At 48.8% G+C, this 22,996-nt stretch overlaps 2 protein-coding genes and 1 pseudogene across 15 annotated transcripts in view; 2 read left to right on the top strand and 1 right to left on the bottom strand.

Annotated features, from left to right (window-relative positions):
- The window catches only part of RAD54L (RAD54 like), a 28,595-nt gene extending 28,151 nt beyond the window's left edge, over nt 1–444 (top strand). For all 14 annotated transcript variants that reach the window (XR_016211047.1, XR_016211046.1, XR_016211048.1 and 11 more), the window contains one exon: nt 39–444. Coding sequence is in view for 8 of the 14 variants with exons in the window: in XM_089300739.1 (XP_089156865.1) it covers nt 39–249 (211 nt within the window). In the remaining 6 variants the exon portion in view is untranslated. The remainder of the gene's footprint in view (nt 1–38) is intronic.
- Nucleotides 369–22,955, bottom strand: LRRC41 (leucine rich repeat containing 41). The gene is made up of 10 exons (XM_002715127.6): nt 22,464–22,955; nt 16,456–16,542; nt 15,750–15,820; nt 5,979–7,119; nt 2,999–3,259; nt 2,308–2,472; nt 2,129–2,227; nt 1,478–1,600; nt 1,168–1,243; nt 369–1,065 (listed from the first exon to the last, which is right to left on the bottom strand). Exons 1-10 carry the CDS (start codon nt 22,660–22,662, stop codon nt 846–848), a joined length of 2,442 nt encoding a protein of 813 aa, XP_002715173.1. The 5' UTR covers nt 22,663–22,955; the 3' UTR covers nt 369–845.
- Nucleotides 9,001–9,428, top strand: LOC149125722 (large ribosomal subunit protein bL33m pseudogene; annotated as a pseudogene).
- Nucleotides 22,956–22,996: the final 41 nt, after the last annotated feature.

Below are 22,996 nucleotides of genomic sequence, written 5' to 3'. Positions count from 1 at the left end.
GGACCTGCAGTGACCACAGCTCTATGTTCTGTCCCCAGGCTGCACTGCCGCCGTTGTGTCAATAGCCGCCAGGTCTGGCCACCCCCTGATGGTTCTGACTGCACTTCAGACCTGGCTCAGTGGAACCACAGCACTGATAAACGGGGGCTCCAGGATGAGGTACTCCAGGCTGCCTGGGATGCTGCCTCCACGGCCATCAGCTTCGTCTTCCACCAGCGTTCCCACGAGGAGCAGCGGGGTGTCCACTGATAAGCTGCTGGTTTGGATCTAGCTAGCTGTTTGAGGAAAGGGACAGGGGAATTGGTTCTGCCCCACAGGGCCCTGCCGAATTTTGTTCTCTGAGAGAAAACCATGGAGAAAGGGGTACATGATGTTTGCCCAAAATTTATTTTATAAGAAAAACTTTTGGTTAAAAAAAAGAAAGGAATAAAGGTATGAAAGGGACCGAGGCCTGGGAGCAGTGTGGTGAGCCCAGCAGGGGAAGAGGCCTGGTGGTGGGCACTCCTACATTTCTCTAAAGCCTGGGACCTGCTTGAGGGGAGGCAGGAACCCCGGGGCAGGGGAAGAGACTGTCCTCAGTGACTGATGACCACTGTGACCTCCTGGCCTGGGGTTCCCGGGGTGCTGAGTACGGGGCCCAAAGGCTCTACACTCAGCTGTGGACATGCCTTTGCTGGGCTCCATCCAGGCCTCCAGGACCTCAGTACAAGGGGAGATGGAAAACAGAGGAAAAAGGCGGCAGAAAGAGAAAGACAGAATTGGTGGTTGGGGATTCTGGGCAGCCCATGGCTCAGCCCCTGCAAGCTGATGGTACTGAGCATGGGCCTGTGAGGTACGGGCCCCCATCACATGGTGCTGACATAATCTGCGAAGGCCTGGGATGAGTCCCACGAGTCGCTGACCACATGACAGGTGGCCCGGAGCCGCCGGATGGCTTCCCTGGCTGTGACTGCATCCTGGTCCAACCAGTTCTGGAAGAGGCGCAGGTGACCAAAGGCTCCACGGCCCCAGCGCTCCAGCCGCTTGGCAAACTCGAGAAGCCCATCTGGCTTGATGCAGTTGGAACTGGTAGGGGTAAGATGGATCAGTATCCAGGAAGCAACTAATCCCTGGTCTCTATCCCTGTAGCTCCATCCCTTGTCCCCCGTCCCCCCCCCGCCCATGTACCTGATGTCCAGCTGACAGAGAGAGGAGGATGAGTCCTCTGAGAAAACATCTGCCAGGGCCAGAAGGCCAGCATTTCCTGGAGAGAAGAGGAGAAGCGCCCATCACCTCTAGCCAAGAACAGGAAACAAGGGTATCCCAACCCCACTCAGGCTGAGGAGACCCTAGTCCTGCCAGTTCCTGAAGCCCCAGCACACAGATACTTCTATTCCAATCCCCATGTTCCTGGTGGAGGTCTGTGTCCTCACCCAGTAAGTTCCCAGGTCAAAGGCCTGGCTCCTTCCCCTCTCCCTCCCCAGGGCCCGGCCCCCACCCAGGCGGTTCCCTGGCAGCCGAAGGCCCTTCAGTGTGGAGTTGCCCTTCATAGCAGCAACCATCTCAGGCAGAAATTGTGCTGGGCGCTTCTCAAACAGACGGCAGAAGGAGAAGGTAATCTCTGTCAAGAGAAATCAGAGTAAGTTCTGATGGCTGTGTTAAAACTGCTGCCACCCTTCCTGCTCCAGTTGGCCCTGTTGAGGCATTGTGAACATTTTAGAGAAGTAATCTGTCCAAGATCCCACACTAGGCTGGAACTAATCAGGACCCAAATCAGAGATGAGCCTGAATGGTCAGTGTGAGCAGGTGCTCCTGACGGACAAGTCTCCGTTCACTTGCTGCTTTGCCCCCTCCATGACACACTATACATAGGTGGGGATCAGAGGCAGATTTCTATCTGGCACAGTGCGTTTATTTCTCCCCCTCCCCTGCTTCTGTCAGCCTCTGAAAGGTAAGAAAGCTTTTAGTGAGGCATTGTAAAAGTAATTTCCCATGTTTAAATTGCGTTTGGGACTTTGAGAAGGAAGGTCAGATTTCTATATTTTGTAGTTGAGGTCACAAGGCCAAGAAATAAACTGCTTTTGCCCTCTCTTGAAGACAACAGAGTCACAATGAAGACCCAAGAAAGCCTGGGTTCTGAGGACCTTACCTTGAAGAGTCAGATTCTGTAGCAAAAACAGCACCTCACCCTGACAGTCGGCCAGATTCATGTCATGGAAGCTCAGCCTCTTCAGGGCTAGGTTGTACTCTGGATCAGAGGGAGAGAGGCATGAGCCATGGCTTTCCTAGGTCTCCCCTACCCCCGCCTCCCTTCTGTCTGGGTCCTACCTTTGAGGGTCTGCAACACAAGCCCAAAATCCTGGGGTGAGGCAAAGGTGGCGCTGTCCAGGGACAGCTGCTGCAGAGAACCTGAGGCCTTCAGCACGGAGCAGAGCAGTGGAGCTGGCTGAGCTCCTCGTGGAAATCCCATCTCCAACTGCTCCAGGCAGTTTTCTGGATATGGTAAGAGAAGATTGCAGCTGGTCACTATCTCACTTCTGAAACAGGTCCCTTCCTGTCTAAGGGCACTACTAAAGAATGATGTGCATGTCTGTGAGCGTCTACCCTGCGTCAGCTGCTGTGTTAAGTTCTGAATAGAGCGCTAAAGCACTTGGCTGCTGCCCTCAAGCTTTTCAGGCCAGGGGCACTAGGCTATTCAAGAGTGTGAGGGATGACGGGGTAGAAGACAACAGCAACTAGGGCCATACAACAGGGAACCAAATCCAGTCTTGTGTTCTTGATTCAGACCTTTCTGAAGACTTTAGCTGCCCTAGTCCCTGTTGGGTTTATGGTGGTCTGGGCCCTGTCCTACCCAAGGTTATTGTAGTGTCAGGCCCAAAGCAGTAACAGATGCCAGACAAGCCAGCAACACGGTAGAAGACAGACTGGAGGTCCTCCGTTCCCCACACAAATGATCAGGCATGTTTGTGTGGAGGGTATGTACACACATGCACACACACACACACACATAGTGCTTCACCTGGTATCTCCTCATCCCCAATTATGTGGCTAGGGGGCCCAGCATTCCCTGGTACAGCAGGGTTCTCCCGCTGGCTGGGGTGGTCCACACGAATAGAGAGGACCCGCAGCAGGGGCAGGGCTCGCACAATGGCACGTGTCAGCTCCAGGATGGGCAGTGGTGAGAACAGGTCACTGAGATGCAGGGCCCGGAGGCGACATCCAGCCTGGCCTGACAAGGCCCTCAGGCTGTCCAGCAGGCGGAAGATGTTAGAACCCAGGCCTACGGCAGGAAAGAGATTAAGGCTCAGCAGGGGTGGCATTCAGAGACAACTCCAAATAGTTCTATTGATAATCACCAAATCTTTTTAGCACTGTTTGTCTGTCTACTCATCTGTGTCTTTTTCCTCAGTTAACTCAAACTGATTCCTGCTGTGCTGAGTCATGCCTGCAAGAAGCATCAGGGCAGAGTCACAAAACAGAAGACAGGATGTGGCAGGGCAACATGGCTACAAGCTGAATGACAAGCCCAGGTAGCTGCAGACGGCTGAACTCCTGGGTTCCTGAGCTGTTTTTCTGAAGAAGCTGGACCTTGAAGGGAAGAAATGTTGGCTAGAGAGAAAAGACAGTTACAGGTCACAGAAAATTGCAGGGCTTAAGTGGGAGGCTTGCTTGCCTAGATGGAGGCTCAGGAGACTGAGCCCTCAAGGGAAGGGCTGTGGACGCCATGTTGTAGAAGGTCCTGGAAGCCAGACAAGATATGGTTATGCTCTATTAGGGGCAACACCTGAGAATAGGAGAGGTGATGGCCCAATAGGGTGGAATAGGGCAGAATGCCAGAGTGGTGTATGATCTAGAGAGATCATAGCAACTGCTTAATGCACAAGCAATTTATGCCTTGGAACCCTTTGGTTCAATTCACTCCTATCAAGGTTTCTTGCTAGACCCTATGAGCAGAGTACTATGAAAGCACAAAGGCCCTAACACCTAGTCCAGGTTACATCAGCAAAGGCTGTCCAGCTGAGGGAGTCCTATAGAACATGAACAGTCTGAAGGAGACATGAGGGAAGGTGTCGTATACAGAGGTCTGGTGGAGGGAAAGGACGTCCCAAGAAAATACCACCACAGTCAAGAGAGAACACAAACGACCCGTGATTAGGATGTATGGTGACAGGGTCAGCTCTGCAGTGAAGACTGGGTTATATGGTGGCAGTACAGAGTCAGGAGGAACTCTGAAGTGATAGAGCCAAGTGAAAAATGGTAACCTGAGCTGGGAGTGTTGAGATAGAGGAGCAAGTTTGAGATAAAGAACTGACAGCCAAATTTGAGGGTACTTCAAAAAGTTCCTGGAAGGTAGTATGAAGGAAATGGTGGAGGTTCTAAATTTTTTCTCGACAAAAGAAACCTATCTTTTTAATAGCAACTTTCAACATTTTGAAGTTTCCTTATAAGTGTAGGATAAGAAAAAATGTGAGCACAAAGTTTCTTTGGGCAACTGAATCGACTGTGATGTTCCTCCTGAGAACAAACACAGGATGAGTGTAGAGAAGAAAGTGCATTCAGGTTGGGTGTGTTTGGGGAGCTTGTGGGTGATGTCTAATACCTGGACTCTTGAAGTTCAGGAGAGGGAGCTAGGCTAACTAGAACAGGATGTCTAGCATAGTTAGCCATGCAGATCACAGGCATGGATGCAACTGTCTAACAAGTGTGTGAAGTGGGAGCAGCTCTGAGGAACTCTGAACATTTTAAGACAACATACAGGGGCAGAAGTCAGAATTTTGAGGTAGTGGAAATGAATATTTCACAATGTAATGACTAAGAGCAGTAAGTGCTGCTGAGAGTTAAAAAGATGAATCAAGTAACAAAGAGAACCTGTTGGTGACCGAGTCTCTCAGCGTGTCAGCAGGGTAGAAGAGGCTGAAGTGGGCTGAGAAGTGGAGACACTACAGGTGACTCCTAACGTCTGTGAGGAGCCGGAGAGGAGTCAATACTGGAAAGAGGGAGAGGTGGTGGTGAATTTTGGTGAAGACCTGATTTAATGTTATATGTTAGTGGGAGAGAAACTGGAAGGAGGCATCATAAGAAATGGTTTAATAGGACTGATTCTGGAGTAAGGTTGCCTGTGTTTGATTCCTGTAGCTGACTAGCTAGGTTATCCCAGATAAGTTACCTGACCTCATAGGGTTGTCCTAAGGATTAAAGTAAATATCTTGTGAATATTTAAAAATGTAAGACATTAAGCAATATATGTGTCATTACTAAGGCATTTGAGGGATCAGCTTCCCTAAGATGGGAGGCGAGGTATGGACCAGACCACAAGTCAAAGAATTGGCCTTATATAAGATGCTCCCTTTCCATTGTGGTGAAGGAGGAAAGGACAAGTGCCAATGGAGGAGTATGTAGGCTGGCAACAGTTAAAGGAGCTCATGTGTAATGCCAGCTCAAGTAGGAGGTGAGCTCAGGAAGAGACAAGAGTTCGGGAGTGGCAGAATAGGAATGGGAGCTGATGCAAACATGGTGAGGGTTCTTATGACGGGGATGACCATGAATGTATAGCAGCAATATGCAGCCTAAGATCATCACCAGGTTTACCCAGGGTTGAAGTTTTGCTACCTGGGTGAAATGTGGGAAAGGACTGAGGACTGCCTTGCAGGTTGTTGGTTTGATAAATTGTGCCCCACACCTAGTTGCGTTGATGACAAGTGGAATCCAGCCACAACCCTGGCTGTGCCCTATGGTCTTCACAGTCCAGCTGACTCATCTCATTGCCCCTTAGGAACCCCTGCTCCCAAGACTGTATCAGTGCTATAGACCTCATGTAGCTCTCCTGGCACTGACATGCTGCCACTACTTTGTGGCATGTGCCTTTTGTTTCCTTATGAGGCACACAGGAGCCACACCTCCAGCTTCCGGGCCACAGTCCCAATGCCCTTTAGGATTAGGTATGCACCCGGTGCTACTAGGGGATCCAAGCCCAACCTCTGCCCCTCCAGGGTGCTCACCATTGTAGGAGAGAGTGAGGCTCTCCAGAGACACCCAGGAGCTCAGCAGGTGGCATAGTGTCAGAGCTGCCTCCGTGGAGAGCGGAACTGTGAATAGCTCCAAGGTGGAGATGCTGCGGAATCGTTGTGAGGCCTCTAGTGCTGGAAGCCCCAGGCAGCTGGGATCTGATCCATCCAAAGCTCCACAAGCCACTTCCCCAATCTCCATCTCCTCACCATCCTCCTTCTCACCAGCCACAATAAAAACAAAGTCATACAGGTCTTCAGACTCTGCACCTGACCCTTGGCGGGTGCGAGCACCCTTCTTCCCTGCAGCTCGCTTGAAACGCTTTAAGGGCTTGGGCTGCGGTGCCGAGCTGGCTGGAGCCCGTTTGGATGAAGATGTGGAAGAGGAGGCAGAGGCAGAGGAGGTGGCAGCTGGAGCAGTGGGTGGTCGCTTGGTGCCAGGAGCCTCGGAAGTGGCTGGAGGGTGCAGCTCCTTCTTAGGTTCTGTCCCGCCTGCTGTCAGGCTCTCCTGTGTGCTCCGGCGTGTTACTCTAGTGGCAGGTGCAGCTCTGAGCATCTGCTTGGCTTCACTCTTCCTTCGAGTGGCCATCAGGGCTGCAGCGCATCGCTCAGCAGCATCCCGGCGAGGCCGGCGGGAACCCAGCAAGAGGGAACCTTCCTCCCGGGATGGGGCCCGGCCTCGAGAGGCCTCTCCGCAGAGGCGACAGGGTGGCCCACCAGGGCCTGGCTGCCAGAAACCAGCACTCATGGTGAGGATAAGGATGAAAAGAGCGGACTCTGGCACAGGCCAGGAGTACAGCGACACTTGGCTGACAGCCCCATGGTGAATGAGCTGATGCAACAGCTGCCTGAGCGACTGCTGAGCCGCCACATCAGAGAACAGCAGGTGGCGGAACTTGAGGGTGTGCAAGGAACTGGCGAGGGTCTCCAGAACCCTACGGTTGGGCTCAGCCACCAGCTCGGTTGCACCCTGCAGCATGTTGCAGATGGTGAGCTGCCGGACATGGCGGGAGCTGTGCAGAAGAGGTGAGAATCGCTGGTCGCAAAGACGTCTGTCAGAAGACACATCGATGGTCCCACGCAAGACATGGGAGAAAAAGGCTTCCATAAACTTGGCTCGCCAACAGGTCACACTCTGAAAGCAGAGAACATGCCAGACAGCCATGACATTGAGAATAATATCCATGAGACACCTCAGTTTCCCCCCTTCCAATAGTAAGCTTATCACTGAGCCAGACATTCTAAAGAATTTATATAGATTCATACAGTCCTCACCATCTGTGAGATACGGTATTATTGGTAGCCCCATTTTACAGGTGAGAAAACAGGCACACAGGCTGATAAAAGCATTCTGTGTCATTTTGGCTTTATGGAATAGCATCCTTATCTGAGAAACCTGGTCTAATTTTTTTTCACTGCATGCAGAGCCACGTGTGAAACTATTTTTGATAGTTTCTCTAGCATGTTTCAGGAATCTTACTCTCAGTGCTCTTGAACTTCTCAATCCACTGAAATTGGGGTAAAAAAAAAAAAAAAAAAACCACCCTGAATTTGAAGGAAGAAAAAAGAACCAAAGCAGAAAGAGATTATTACTTATTACTTGTGTGTACACAGGTAAGCAGTAACCGAGATTTGAACCCAGGAACTCTGGTTCCAGAGAAATTTGGCTATATTACAACTAAAACAGTCACTCTTGTAAATTCTTAATTGTTTCTAGAATGTGATCCCAACTTGTCCTCTTTATTACCAACTTTGCTCAGCCTTAGGGCTCCACACCTCACCACTTCAGGTTGTTTTTGTTTTTGTTTTTCCTGATTGCTCTCCCTGTCCTCTTTTCCCCTTCTCAAACTACTTTGTACAAACACTGGATTCACCTTTATGGAACACTATTCTGCTTTAAGACACTCCATATTAATGTGAAGTCTAGTCAGTTACCTCTTCTTCAAAATGGCTGCTGCTTACCTGAGACTATTTCCCACATCTTGCTCATGTCAACGCTTTGCTGTGGCCAAGTCGGTCACTTCACTGACCCAAACCTCTCCTCTGTGTCCTTTCTATGTCCTCCAGAAATATTCTTTGCTGGGCTGAATGGCATCACTGGTGGCCATGTAATTCTTTCAGGCTGCTGGTTGGGACTGTCACTGTGATGCTGGAATACTGTCTCAGTGTTGAGTCTCTTTGCTGTGTATATGTTAATTATCCCAACCAGGTTAAAAATTCCTGGGGAACAGGAACCAAATTTTGGAACTCCAAATGCAAGTGATTTTCAATCTTTGCTGCATATCAGAATTTGTTGAGCTTTTTTTTAAGATATTCATAAGCCACATACTCAGACCTGGTGGTTCTGTAGGCTACATATGAGGTGAGGTTAAGGCATCCTTATTTTTTGAAACGTCCCCCAGATGATTCTGATGCACACCAGATATCAGGAAATATGGCTGCCAAGCTCAAAAAGGCACACTGAGGAAAGACAGTTCCCAGAATTTCTAACTGAAGACCTACCCTGAGCCATCTCCTGAAGTGAGGCAGAAAATCTGCTGACTGCGAAATAGGCCCTAGCTCTGCCACAATACTCTGGACCTCCCTGAACCTTTCCTCACATCAGTACCACCAACCGCTAACGGAGGGAGAGTACAAGTCAGAGTACTCTGTACACTGCAAAATACAGTGTTACTGCTGCTAGCACTGATCGGTGCGACTGGCAGTGTGCAATGGACTTGATAGAGGTTGAGTCGTAATCAGGTCGCTTATTGGCGGGAAGCAAAGGTAGTAGCAGGCTAATGTTCCCAAAGATTAAATACTTCTCTGTGGCCCTTACCCTACCTCCATACACTCTATCCCAGAGTCACTGTCAATCATACCTGAGGGTTTCACCAGGAGCTAGGCAGTTCCTGACCTCAGGCCCTAGCTATATTCCTAGGCTGCATGTTGAGATAATTCAGGAGTGACTTCAATTTGAACTTAACTGCATGGCAGTAACAGAGAAAGGTCTCATTCACGACTAGCAGGGTAAATTAGAACAGGAGAGATCTGTGGGACTCTGGGACGGTTATGGAGACTGCACTGGAATTGTTGCCATGTTCCTCTCAGCGGCTCCTCGGCCAAGAGCAAGTCAAAAACCATTCTGTTGAGAATGATAAGCCAAGTGGGGATGGGTTTCTCCAACACCAAGAAAAGCCGACTATGAGAGAAACTGATTCTTGCATTATGATCCAGTTGTGAACAAAAAAAAGTCCTCTTTGTGGAACAGAAAAAAAATACACTCACTCTAAATAATGGACTGAAAATGTATTTGATTTACCAATGAGAAGACTAAGGGCAGAATACTGATTCAGAAATCTTCAGTGTGTAATAAAAGAAGAGGAAATGGCACAGAAAAACAGGAGAGAAAAACATCTGGCAAGAAAATCTCCTCAGTTTTGAGTGAAGGCCAAGGGTATTGACATTTCAGATTTGCTGACCCACACTTATAGTCTTGGAAAAACTTTGGCAGGTAGCCCTAGCCAGGCTTCAGCTTCCCAAGTGAGGTAGTTGGATGCCTGCTACAAGAGCTGGACCTAAAACCTGGACAAAAACGTGAACCAAGATGTGGCTATTTGGGGCCTTAACAGACATGGCAGCAGGTGTAGGTTAGATGACTAAATACTGGGCTTTTCCAGATGTGTTAATGGTTAAATATTTGAAGATCAAACACCCCAAACGTGTGAAAACTGCTGTGAGGAACACGACATAGTGATCAGGAACATGCTCTCCAGAGCCATTCTGCTTCAACCTAAATCCTGGGTCTGCAGCTCACGAACTGCAACCTAAGGCAAATCATTTCACCTCTTTCTGCCTCACATTCATCACCTGAAAAGTGAGGGGCTAATTATATGAACATTTTAGGCTTGCTGAGGGTTAAATGAATATGTGAAGTTAGTTTTATCAGCTATCTCAATGGCTTTACATGAATTCATGAGCAGCAGCACTTCCACTGCCATTTCAGCCCACCACCACCTTTAGTGTCTTTGCTAATAAAATGTCAAAATTTAAAGGTATCTAGTCCAGGCTATTCATTTTGTGGACTTGTAGAAATGCAAGGTGACTTATAGTGAGGGCGAGAGAAATGAGGTGCTGCCAACAGGACGGGGTGGCTTTTGCCCACCACTACAATCCTTGCCCCATCCTCAACAGGCTGGAAGCTCAGACACTGGTAATGGAGGAAGAAGTGTATGCAATCTAGACAGGGTTCAGTATTTTCTTGTAGTAAGTTGTTGTTAGAGCCAGAAAATGTTCCCAAGCTATATATTGTTGGCTGTTTGATAACAGAAACATCTGTAGAAAAGATGAGCAAACCAAAAGTCATTGTAAACCAACTATGGAGTGCTTATGTATACGTAAATAGCTATACATTTTTTAAAAAATATTTATTTTAGAGGTAGAAAGAGAGATCCTTCATCTGCTGGCTGACCTCATATGGCTGCAACAGCTAGGGCTGGGCCAGCTTGAAGCCAGGAGCTCTGACAAGGTCTCCCACGTGAGTGGCAGGGTCCCAAGCACCCGGGCGATCATCCACTGTCCTCAGAGACACAACAGCAAGAAGCTGGATTGGAAGCGTAGCGCTAGGATTTGAACCAGCACTCTGGTATGGGATACTGGCAAACCAGCCTCAGCATAACCTGCTGTACCACAATGCCAGTCCCTACATATTTGTTTTTACAAGTCTGAGACAATTCTGAATACTTTAAAATGCTGGGCTTTTTAAAGATCATAATATCACATATTTAAACATCTTAAAAATGATTTTGTTTTGAAAATAGTTAATACTTCGTGTAAGACTGCATAACTATTGTTTCTAGCCTTTTGATATTAAATTTTGCTGTAATGAACATCTGGAAATGAACTGAGTAGCTAGTAGAATTTTTAATCAAATAATTTAAGACTCTTGACAAATATCAGTAGAATGCCCACCAAGAGAGTTACAACAATTTCAGTTCCCACCAAAAGTGTATTAAATGTAAATTTAACCAACCCTAGGCATTACCTTTTGAAATAAAAACCAAATCAAAACAAGACTGAATTTAAGAGGTAAAATTTTACTTTCCCTTTATCATGTATAACATTGAACGTTTTTTCACTTTACTGAAGATATCTGTATATTCTGTGAGCTGTTCAAATCTTTATTCATTTTATTTGAAAGCCATAGTGATTGAGAAGCAGAGAGAGAGATTGAGAAGCTTCCATCTACTGGTTCATTCCCCAAAAGGCTGCATTGGTGGGGACTGGGCCCGGCCAAAGCCGGGAGCCAGGAAATCCATCTGGGTCTCCCGAGTACTTGGTCTATTTTCCACAGCCATCCAGACATATTAGGAAGCTGGATCAGAAGCAGAGTAGCCAGGACTGCCAGGACTCCAGCCAGCATTATTGGATGCAGGCATTCCAGTCAGTGACTTAACATGCTCTGCCACAGTGTTGGCCCCTGGTATGTTCTCTTTCTTATGCTCTGTCTCCTTTTGTTTCACACATCTTGTTTTTAAGAAAAATTTTTTGAAAAGCAGAGCAACAGTGAGATATACGTCCCATCCACTGTTTTACTCCCTAAGAGCTTGCAAAAGCTGGGGCTGGGTCAGCTCGAAGCCAAGAGCCAGGCTATCAATCCAGGTCTTCCACACAAGTCACAGGGACCCAAATATTTGAACTATCACTTGTTGCCTCGCAGAGTACACATAAGCAGGAATTTGGATTGAAAGCAGAGAACATGAACAAAGTACTCCAATATGGGATCCCAAGTGGCCACTTAACCACTGTGCTATGATACCCACCCCTATTTACCTTTTGAATTCTGCTTATAGTGTTGGCATTTTCTTGTGGTTAAATATTTTTTAGGTCTGCACATTTCATAACTGGTACTCTTTCCATCCTGAGATTAGATATCTAACCATTTTTATTTTTTAATTGTTTTGTGTTTTTACTTTTTAAAAATTTGAGAGACAGATAGACCTCTTCTGCTGGTTCACTCTTCAAATGTCCAGTGTTGACCCAGGGGCTGAATCTAGGAGATGGAAACTCAATCCACGTCTCCTAGGATGGTGGCAGGAATCCAATCACTTGAGCCATTACTGCTGCCTCCCCAGGGTCTACATTAGTGGGAAGCAGGAGTTAAGAGCTAGAGCTGGTTATCAAACCCACATTCTGGGATGTAGGTGTCTTAACCACCATCTTAACCTCTATGCCAGTGCCCATTCTGTGCTTTTACTTACTACAATTTATTTCTTTACTTTATAAGTTTAATCTTTAATATTGAAATGATTTGAAATAAAGAGAAGCCCTATTTTTTCCCCAATTGATTAACCAATTGCGAGCAAACTGTTTATTGAATAACCCTTCTTTTCCTCACTGCTTTGTCTCCAGATTATCTATTCTAAAGATCTCTTTGCAAACACCAGCACTGCAGTCTGAAATATGACTGCTTTGTAAGCAGTCAGAGGCTATTCTTATTTTGCTCACGACTGTATCCTTGAAAACTAGCATAGCACCTAGAACTGGGCAGACAGTGTTTCTGAATTATGAGTGAGATGAAGATTACTGACATGCAGAGGAAGCAGAAGACACCCTCTAAAATGGATATGCTCCCGAAGTCAGGACTTCTGCCTAAAGCCACCAGCCTGGGGCCTCCTAAATGTTCTGAAAAGCTCTGAGCCAAACACTGTTTTCCAGGAAGTTTCAGATAATGCTGGGAAAAGAAAAGGTTTCTCCAAGAGAAAGACAATAATATAATCTTCATATGCTGGTCAACCAAATTGCTTGTGTAATACTGGGACAGAGTGCATTTAATTTCTTAAAGATGGCAGAAGGTTGTCACGGTTTTCTAAAACGCTTGCATACACTTCTCTTTCTCATAAAGTCTAGTGTCTGAGGATTTTGTTGGGTCTCAGTGTCCTCATCCAAGGGTTTCAGTCCAAATCTAGTAGAAAAGCTGAAGAATATGGGGCTAAATATTCCTGAACCCAGTATATCTCCCACAAATTATATCTGCAATTTCTGATACTAGCTTTTAAATTTTAATTTTTTTGGTCATTTAGCCTTATTTCCATAAAAAGCCTAGCTAAAATATTGTATCGTAGGAAAGTCTTTTAAAAGATTTTATTTATTTATTTGAAAGGCAGAATGACACAGAGAGGGACTGATATAGACAGAAAGATCCACCATCTGCTGGTTCACTTCCCAAATGCCTGCCAACAGCTGGGGCTGGACCAGGCTGAAGCCAGAAGCCAGGAGCTCCATCAGGTCTCTGTGTGAGTGGCAGGAACCCAAGTACTTGGGCCATCATCATCTGCTGCCTCCTAGGCACATTAGTAGTAAGCTGAATAGCAAGCAAAGGTAGTAGGGCAAGGAAGGAGGTGCCATGGTACAGCAGGCTAGTTGCTGCCTGCAATGCCAAAATCCCATGAGTGCTGGTTCTAGTTCTAGATTCTCCACTTTCAATCCAGTTCCCTGTTAATGTGCCTGCGAAAGCAACATTAGATAGTGCGAGTGCTTAGGCCCCTGCCACTCATGTGGGAGACTAGGATGGAGTTCTAGGCTCCTGGCTTCTACTTGGCCTAGCCTTGGCTGTTGTGGCCACTTGGGGAGTGAGACAGCAGATGGAAGATCACTCACTTTCTTTCTGTAACTTTGCCTTTCAAATAAATACATATTAAAATTAAAAAAAAAAAAAAAAAGCAAAGGTGAGACTTGATTCCAGGCACTCTGATATGAGATCCCAAGTGGTGGCTAACTCAGTGTACCACAATGTCCACCCAGGAAAGGCTTCCTGCTACCCTCTATCATACCTCTTATCCTATCATATATGATCTGTTTGTAGATTTCCCTATTAAACTGGAAGGTCCTCAAGATTAGAGATGTGTCTGTATTTCTTTTTTTTAGAACATTCTCAGCAAGGGTTTGTTTTTGTTTTTTTAAAGATTTATTTATTTCTTTGAAAGGCAGAGTTAGAGAGAGGCAGAGGCAGAGATAGAAGTCTTCCATCCACTGGTTCACTCCTCAAATGGCTTTACTTCTGATATCTAGCATAATATTTGCTATGTGGTAGGTTTTTTTTTTTTTATTTTATTTTTTTTTTGACAGGCAGAGTGGACAGTGAGAGAGAGAGACAGAGAGAGAAAGGTCTTCCCTTGCCGTTGGTTCACCCTCCAATGGCCGCCGCTGCAGCCGGCGCACCGCGCTGATCCGATGGCAGGAGCCAGGATCCAGGTGCTTTTCCTGGTCTCCCATGGGGAGCAGGGCCCAAGCACCTGGGCCATCCTCCACTGCACTCCCTGGCCATAGCAGAGAGCTGGGCTGGAAGAGGGGCAACCGGGACAGAATCCGGCGCCCTGACCGGGACTAGAACCCGGTGTGCCGGCGCCGCAAGGTGGAGGATTAACCTATTGAGCCACGGCGCCGGCCAACTATGTGGTAGGTTTTAATCAATGTTTATTAAACCAAATCTATTATATCAGCTAATTATGTAGCAACAAGAGAAATTATGCTTAACTAAGAGCTCCAGTGGTTTCTACCTGAGTCAGTGAATAGCAGATTCTATAAGGCTAAGAGGAACCCTAAAAATAATCTTTTCTGGGGGCCAGTGATGTGGCGTAGCAGGTAAAGCCACTGCCTGCAGTGCTGGTATCCCATATGGGCACTGGTTCAAGTCCCGGCTGCTCCACTTCTGATCCAGCTCTCTACTATGGCCTGGGAAAGAAACAGAAGATGGCCCAATTTCTTGGGCCCCTACACCTATGTGGGAGACCCGGAAGAAGCTCTGGCTATTGTGGCCATTGGATCTGCCTCTCTGTATCTGCCTTTCAAATAAATAAATAAATAAATCCTTAATAATAATAATAATAATAATAATCTTTGATCCCTTTTACAATGCCGAATTCCCTGTACTACACTCTTGTGTTTAGGAGTTATCCAGACTTTATTTTAACATGGAATGATAGGATGCTTATTACCTGTGAAATTAGCTTGTTTCATTACAAGTTCATATTTAAAGGTTGTACCTTCAGTTTAGCAAAAATGCATTCTCCTTTAGCTTCCACCCAGAACAAGTCTATTAATCCCTCTTTCACATGACAACCATTCATATATTTTAAGATGCTTCATGTCTCCCAAGTCTTCTCTTTGCAGGAATAACACCTCCAGTCTTCCACACGTGACTCATGACGTAGCTCTGATTTCTTTCTCCATTCTCCAGGGTAGCCTGAATACTGCAGAGCCAGGTGGAGCTATCGTCCCCCTTGTCTTTCAGCCTATATTACATTTACATAGGTTCACACAGCTCAGAGTAGTCATTATAAGTGGCTTCAGCACTTTGTCAACTAAATCCCTTATTCTTTTTCAGACAAGCTGCTGTTCAGCCAGACCCCACTATCCCCTACCCTGAGGCCATGCAGTTGGAATGTTTAGACTCGGTGAAGAGTTGGTTTATCATGTGAAATTTCATTTTGTTAGATTTGACCATTGTGCCAACCCTGACAAGAACTCTAGGAATCTTGGCTCTGCCATCCCTTGTGATCACTACCCTTCCCTATTTTGTGTCCCCTGCAAATATGGTGAGCAAGCAAGTCAGTGACAAATGCCCAGTGGACCAGCACTTTGTGAAAAGCTATCAGAGCCCTCCTCCCAACCTCAGTCCATCGCTGCCCCTGCATTTTACCAGCACCCAGCTTTATGTGTGTGTGTGCTATTCCTACTTTCACTGTATAAAATCAGGCCACCATTCTACCTGCCACCTTAACTTACTTCCAGACTGGAAGGCCTTGTCTTCATCAGCTCATCCCATAGTCGGCGCCAGATGGCCTGAGTGGAGAGGCCTGTAGGGAGAAATATCACACTTATTTGGCTGTTTGCTGGCTACTATGAGTGAAATATATTCGTCTTTCCTTTTGTGCTCTGGGTTCACAGGAACAACACACCAGAGTGATTAAGCACTGGTTGTAAAGACAGACTGTCTGGTTTTGAATATCAGCGAACTACACTCCAGCTGTGTGCCTGAGCAACTTATTTAAGTACCTGTTTCCTCATTAGTAAAATGTGGTTATAGCTATTTCATAGGGCTGTTGAAAGTATTATATGAGTTTCTTGGTACAAAGTGCCTAGGATAACACTTGGCACATCAGGATTAAATAAATGTTAGCTGTTAACAGATGTGTCTGAGGAACAGTGGCAGCTTGGTAAAATAAGAAGAAAAAACAGATTCAGGAGATCTGGGTTCTAATCCTAGCTTTGCTATTAATCGTGGTGCACCTGTATCTCACTTTTTCACTATAATAGGAATCATATTCTTGCTTTTTGTTTCACAGGACACTGTAGAGAATCTTATCAGAAAGCAGATGTGAGGGTACTTTTCAAAAAATGAAGTTCTGTGAAGCTATCAGGTATACTATATACCTGGTGAACAAGAGTGCCATGCTCATAACCACTGAGAAAGAGACAGAAAGACACTCACCTTTCTTGAGGGCAGTTTCCTCAATCCTCTCCAAGTAATATATATTAAGCAGAGGTAAGATGCTTTGAAGTATTGGGCCAGGGAGAGCTACAAAAACCAAAACACAAAGTTTACTTTTTCCTCCCTGGGGTTCCATGCATTATTTATTTTACTGGAAAGGAAAATGGAAGGGTAGACTTCTCACTTGATAAATGGAACCTGCAGAAATTAACATAAGTCTGTTCTAAACTTTGGCCCACTTATCTTCAGTCACTCAGTTGGCAGCTAGAATTTCAGGGGCAACAGTGAGATAATCCCACAAAACAAGCTGACATGCTCATCTAGGATCTGGTTAATGCACAATGAACCATTCTGCATTAAAAAGGTCTGACTGAGGGGGCCGGTGCAGTGGCCCACCATCTGCAGTGCTCCACTTCCTATCCAGCTGTCTGCTATGGCCTGGGAAAGCAGAAGATGGCCCAATTTCCAGGCCCCTGCACCCGCGCAGAAGACTTGGAAGAGGCGCCTGGCTCCTGGCTTCGGATTGGAGCAGCTCTGGCTGCTGCGGCCATCTGGGGAGTGAACCAGCAGATGAAGACCTCTGCCTCTGCCTTTGTGGCATAGCCTGCAACATCAGCATCCCATATAAGTGCTGGGTTAGATTCCTAGCTGAGGGACAGGCAATATGGTACAGTGGGTTAAACTGCAGCTTGGGATGCTGACATCCCATGTCGAAGGGCTATTCTGAGTCCTGGCTCCTCTGCTTCTGATCCCATTTCCTGCTAATGTGGATGGGAAAGCAATGGAAGAAAGCCCAAGTGCTTGGGTTCCTGCCACCCATGTGGGAAACCCAGAGGGAGTTCAGGGCATCTGGCTTCGGCCTGGCCTAGCAATGGCTGTTGCACCCATCTGGGGAGTGAATCAGCAAATGGAAGATCTCTCTGTCACTTTGCCTTTCAAATAAACAAATAAATAAATCTAAAAAAAGTCCTACTGAATATGTGTGTTAAAAGGTCCTTCATAATCTGCTCTGTTCACTTCAACTCCCTGCTTAACCTCCCACACTTCAGCCACACTAAAATACTCTTTTCATTTATCTGGCGTATCATGCTGCACTCTGCCTCTGACATGCTGTACTCCAACAGGAATGTCCTTGCTCCTTTGAGCACTTTTATCAACTTCTCATCTTTCAAGTGTCATGTGCCCTTTATTATGGCTTTCTTGAATTCTCATTCTTCCAAATTGAACACTTCTATCCTTTGGGCCATTACTTTAGCCTGAACTAGTGTTTTCCAATAGTTAAGATAACTACTCTCTAAATTCAACGTATCTTAAAAACAAAACCTGCTCTCACCAACTTCTTTAGTTCTTAGAAATTATTACAGTATAGTGGCTGAAGGGCTTCGTCTCTAGAGTTGGATGAATTTGGTCAAATCCTAACTGTACAACTTAGTTGTGAATCCTTAGACCAATTATTTAACCTCTTCAAGCCTCATGTTCCTCAATTTTAAAATGGAGATTATAATAACTACCTCCTGAAACTGTTGTGAAGATTAAAGGAGATCACAGTTGCAATCTGCTCAAGATAATGTCTTGCCATAAGAAGTTCACTAAATGTTGGCTATTACTCACTTTTTTTTTTAAAGATTTATTTGTTTATTTGAAAGTCAGCGTTCCAGAGAGGGAAGGAGAAGCAGAGAGAGAGAAAGAGAGGTCTTCCATCTGCTGGTTCACTCCCCAACTGACTACAATGGCTGGAGCTGTGCTGATTTGAAGCCAGGAGCCAGGACCTTCTTCTGGGTCTCCCAGGCGGGTGCAGGGCCCAAGGACTTGGGCCATCTTCTACTGCTTTCCCAGACCATAGCAGAGAGCTGGATCAGAAGTGGAGCAGCCAGGACTCAACCTGGCACCCATATGGATTGCCGGCACTGCATCCTGCTACACCAGAGCACTGGCCCCTACTATTATTTTATCCTGTCAGTAGCATCTCTGTTCCATCAAAAACAGGTTTAAGATCTTGGAGCATAGCAAAGCTTCCATTCTAGGTCTCCTTTTATCTTTCCTTGTATAATAACTAAATTTTTTAGATTTATTTATTTATTTGAAAGGCAGAGTTACACAGAGAGAAACCGCCTTCCATTCACTGGTTCATTCCCTAAATGGCCACAATGGCTAGAGCTGGGCAGATCCAAAGCCAGGAGCCAGAATCTTTTTCGAGATCTCTGTGTGGGTGCACAGGCCCAATCACTTGGGCCATCTCCCACTGCTTTCCCAGGTTCATTAGCAGGGAGCTGGATGGGAAGTGGAGCAGTCAGGAATCTAACCCAGCACTCATATGGGATGCTGGTGTTGCAGGCAGCAGCTTTACTCGCTACGCCACAACATCAGCCCCAATAACTGAATCTTGATATCTAAGAATTTAGCACAATTCTTTATACATAGTAGGTACTTAATGTACATGCTGGAAGTGTTACTTCCCTATGCTATTACACTTACCCAGGCCACATTGTAAGGCCATCACAAAACACACCAAACACCAGAGTTAAGGGAAAGGGTTTATTGATAGGGGAAGTCCAGTAGGCTGGAGGAAGGGGGGGGAGGCTGACAGAGATAGATCTGTAGAGAGCACACGTGTGCAGGAAGCAGGTCCTTTTAGACCTTTCTGGGGGGCAGGGAAATAGGAGCAGCAAATCCCATTAGGGTAGGGGTAGAGCTGACACCTGTGGTTGGGCCATGTGGTCACCTGGCTTCTAGCAATGGCGGCAGGGGCTAGGGCCAAGGATGGTGTCCGGGGTGTAGATCACACCACAGATAGGACTGCACCATTTTACTAACACACATCACCTATCATTTGGACTATTGCAACATTCTTTTTTTTTTTTTTTTTTTTTTTGACAGGCAGAGTAGATAGTGAGAGAGAGAGACAGAGAGAAAGGTCTTCCTTTTTGCCGTTGGTTCACCCTCCAATGGCCGCCACAGCTGGCGCACCGTGCTGATCCGATGGCAGGAGCCAGGTGCTTCTCCTGGTCTCCCATGGGGTGCAGGGCCCAAGCACTTGGGCCATCCTCCACTGCATTCCCAGGCCACAGCAGAGAGCTGGCCTGGAAGAAAGGCAACCGGGAAAGAATGCGGCGCCCCGACCAGGACTAGAACCTGGTGTGCCGGCGCCTCTAGGTGGAGGATTAGCCTATTGAGCCGCGGCGCTGGCCTATTGCAACATTCTAATTGCTCTCCTAACCTCAGTCTCGCTGTATCCTGCTCTTGGTGATGACATTCCCCTCTTCAAACCCCTCAAAAAGGGTGGGTGTTTGGCCTGGCAGTTAAGATACTGCTTGGGATGCCCTCACCCCACATCAAAGTGCCTGAGTTTGAGCCCCAGCTCTGCTCCTGATTCCCGCTTCCTGCTAACGCTCATCCTAGGAGGCAGCAGGTGACAGCTCAAGTAGTTGAGTCCATGCCCCCAACATGAGATCCAGCTTGACTTCCAGGCTCCTGGTTTCAACCTGTCCCCAGCTCCCACCATTGTAGGGACTGGGGGAGTAAACCAGCCAGTGGATGGGAGCGCTCTCTGTCTCTCAAATAAGAGTAAAATAAATAAGATGCAACTGGAAAAAGGGAAAACATGTTTAAATAACACTTCAAAGGTTCTACATGTTTAAATAACACTTCAAAGGTTCTACTGCATCCATCTCACACCTGGCATTTACAGTCTAATATACTTTATTCCACCTAGGTTTCCTCATTGTACCCTTTCTTGCTGCCTCTACTCACTGCCCCTTCCCCACTCCTTACACAAAGCAATGCTGGTCCACTGCCTCTCTGAAGCCTTTCCAGGCTGTTTCCCAGCCCTTGCTGAGACCTTTATCCACAGGAGCACTGCTTAGCAGGCCTCTTTCTTGACCCTTCTTCTAAAAGGCCTCATTTGATCCACATTTTTCTGTGTGACTCTGACCTGGTCTAGGCACAACTCTTTCTCCTGCCTCTCAATTTGGCTGGTACATACAGCAAGGGAGGAGGGTGGTGGGGGAGGAAATTTAGTAAACTTTCAGTTGATTGTTTTGCGCGCGGGGTGGGGGGTGGGGTGGGGGGGAGCAACACAGAAGGAAGTTCTTCCAGACCCTTACCTCTTCTCCCTCCATTCTGCCCCCTGTTTAGCCATCCCCTCTGACAGCCACAGGAATTCTCATGTCCTATTTCAAGCTCCTGTTTCTCCAGTCTTCATAAGCCAGTGTCTTGCTTGCTTCCTTCCAGACTACACCTTTAATGCCTCCTTTTCCCAGTGTGGGGGTCCACAAGCAGCTGCCTCCCCCTTCTAGCCAGGTTTGGCATCCAGGCTGATGCTGCCCCTCTCTGACTTCTTCCAACTTCCCCAGGCCTTTTCTGAGCCCCCTGTTCAACTCCTCAGGGATCTTTCTCCCAATTTCCACCGGTCAGCCTGACCCTTCCCAGCTGTTGGCACAGGGCCTCTCCCCACCCCCACCAGGGTGCCCCACTCCCACCACCAAGGGCCTCCTTGACCACTCTCCAGAGCCTTGGAGTTTATTCTGGAGCCCCAACCCCCTAAACCCCAGGCCTTTCTCCCCCATTCCCCTCCTCACAGTGCAACCTCACACCTCCAAACCCCACAGTGGGGCCTCAAGCCGCCACTTCTGACCTGAGCAGGGCCTTACTCCCAGCAAAAACGCCCCCTTCCCTCCCCTGACCCAGAACCTCCACTCCTGCACCCCTCTTCCTCCAGGCCATGGGCCTGGCCTACTCCTCACTCAGCTCCAGCCCTGGCCTCGGGGACCCCTCCCCCTCACAGCAGCAGACTGTCAGGCTCAAGGCCTCCCTCGACACCCCCCCCCCCCCCCCAGCAGCCAGGCCTGCTTCGCACAACCCTCACTTTCCCCTTTTCACTCCCCAGGTACTCCTCACCGCCCCACCCCACACACGGCCTCCTCGGGCCCATCGGGCAAGCAGGCCTCCCGGCCTCCGCTCCCGGCCCGCCAGACTCCCGGGCCCACAACCCTGCCCGGCCGCTCATCCCAGCGCCCCAACCCGCGCGCCTTAGCTCTTCAGCCTGGATGTCCTCCGCCGCGGCCCGGGCCTGTGCTCCCGGCCGCCCTCACGCCCAGGGCCTCCGGTCACTTCCATTTGGCCCAAGGCCTCAAGGCCTCTCCGCCGCGACGCACCCCTCCCATTCCGGCCGGACAGTCCGGGATATCCCCGACCCGGGGCCTCCTGGGCCCTTCCAGCCCGCCCGACGTCCGAGCCTCCCTCGCTGGCTGAGCCGCCCCGGGCCCTCTCCGCCCGCTCTCCGGCCTCCCTGGCCACTCCGGCAGATCCGAGTGGCCTCCGGCGTTCTCAGACGCGCCGGCTGCTCCGCCGCTCGATCCGCTTGGCACCCGAGGCCGGGTCGTCAGCCCGGCACCGTCGGACAGGCCGCGGCGACCCGAGCCCTTCGGCTTCTCCCTCAGCCCCACTCCCCTGCTCTCCAATCCGCGGCCGCACCCCCGCCCATCGGCGTGGGCTCCAGAGCCTGGCACTGGCGGGGTGTCAGGCCGACGCCTGGGGCCCCGGGCCGTCAGTCGGGCTGGGTGGCCCTGGGCCTGGCCTCATTGCCTTAGGCCAGGCCTCTCAACCTCGGCCCCTGGCCTGGACAGCCGGGCTATCCCTTGCACGTCGGTCCGACATCCGAGGTTCCCCAGCCCGGCTCAGCCGAGTGTCAGTTCGGCACCCACGGCTCATGCTCGCCAGTGCAGCCTCTGTCGCCCGGGCCCTGCCTCCTTCGCCCTCGCCGGGCCTCCTGGCCTCGCCCCCCGCGCCCCCAAGTCAGGCCGCCGTGCAGGTCCACCTGCCCATTTAGTCTCCTTCTTTACTCTGTCCAGCCCTGTCAGTCATGGAATTCATGCTCCGACCCTACAATCGGGCTTCCAGTGCCCGGGGCTGGGCCTTGCCCGGGGCCTCCCGGCCTCGCCCCCCGCGCCCCCTGGCCGCTGGGCCGCCCCCGCTCGTTGCCAGAGGTAGCCCCTCACCCCGCGACTTACCCCACACCCCGCTCTCCAGAACCCCCATATGGGCGCTCACCGCCCGCCCGCACAGCTCGAACAGGGCGGGGGGAGCGCTGGGGCCCGAGGCCGAGCTCTTCGCTGGCGCCGCCTCCCGGGACGTGGCCTCCATGGTCGTTGCCGCCGCTACCTCACAGAACCAGCAACTCCGGGCGCGCCAGGCCTCGGGCGCCGCCATCTTGGGGAGGTGCGCGAGCCCGAGAGCGGCGTCCGCCGACCGCCATCTTGAAAAGGTCAGCAGTTAGGACGACTCCATAAGCAATATAGGTAAGAACGGGAACTGCGCAAAAGAAATGTGGAATAAGTTTGCAGATTCTTCACGTCTTTTAGGACATACTATTTTTACAAAACCTCTTAGGTCAGAACATTTGGGTCTGGAATGACTAAATGGATGTTGCTTCGTAAAGACTCCTCAGGCACAAATACCAGCTCCCCCTACCCTCTGCCTCTGGCCGATAGTACATGCCGATCAGAGCGTGTGTTCGCGACTACGAGGAGTATGCCGCACTTCC

This window comes from Oryctolagus cuniculus, chromosome 7 (genome assembly GCF_051225735.1).
Source record: "Oryctolagus cuniculus isolate XC-2025 breed Fujian yellow rabbit chromosome 7, ASM5122573v1, whole genome shotgun sequence".
Classification (NCBI taxonomy): domain Eukaryota; kingdom Metazoa; phylum Chordata; class Mammalia; order Lagomorpha; family Leporidae; genus Oryctolagus; species Oryctolagus cuniculus.
Note: the sequence above shows the minus strand (reverse complement) of the source record. Positions and strands in the feature narration are given on the sequence as shown.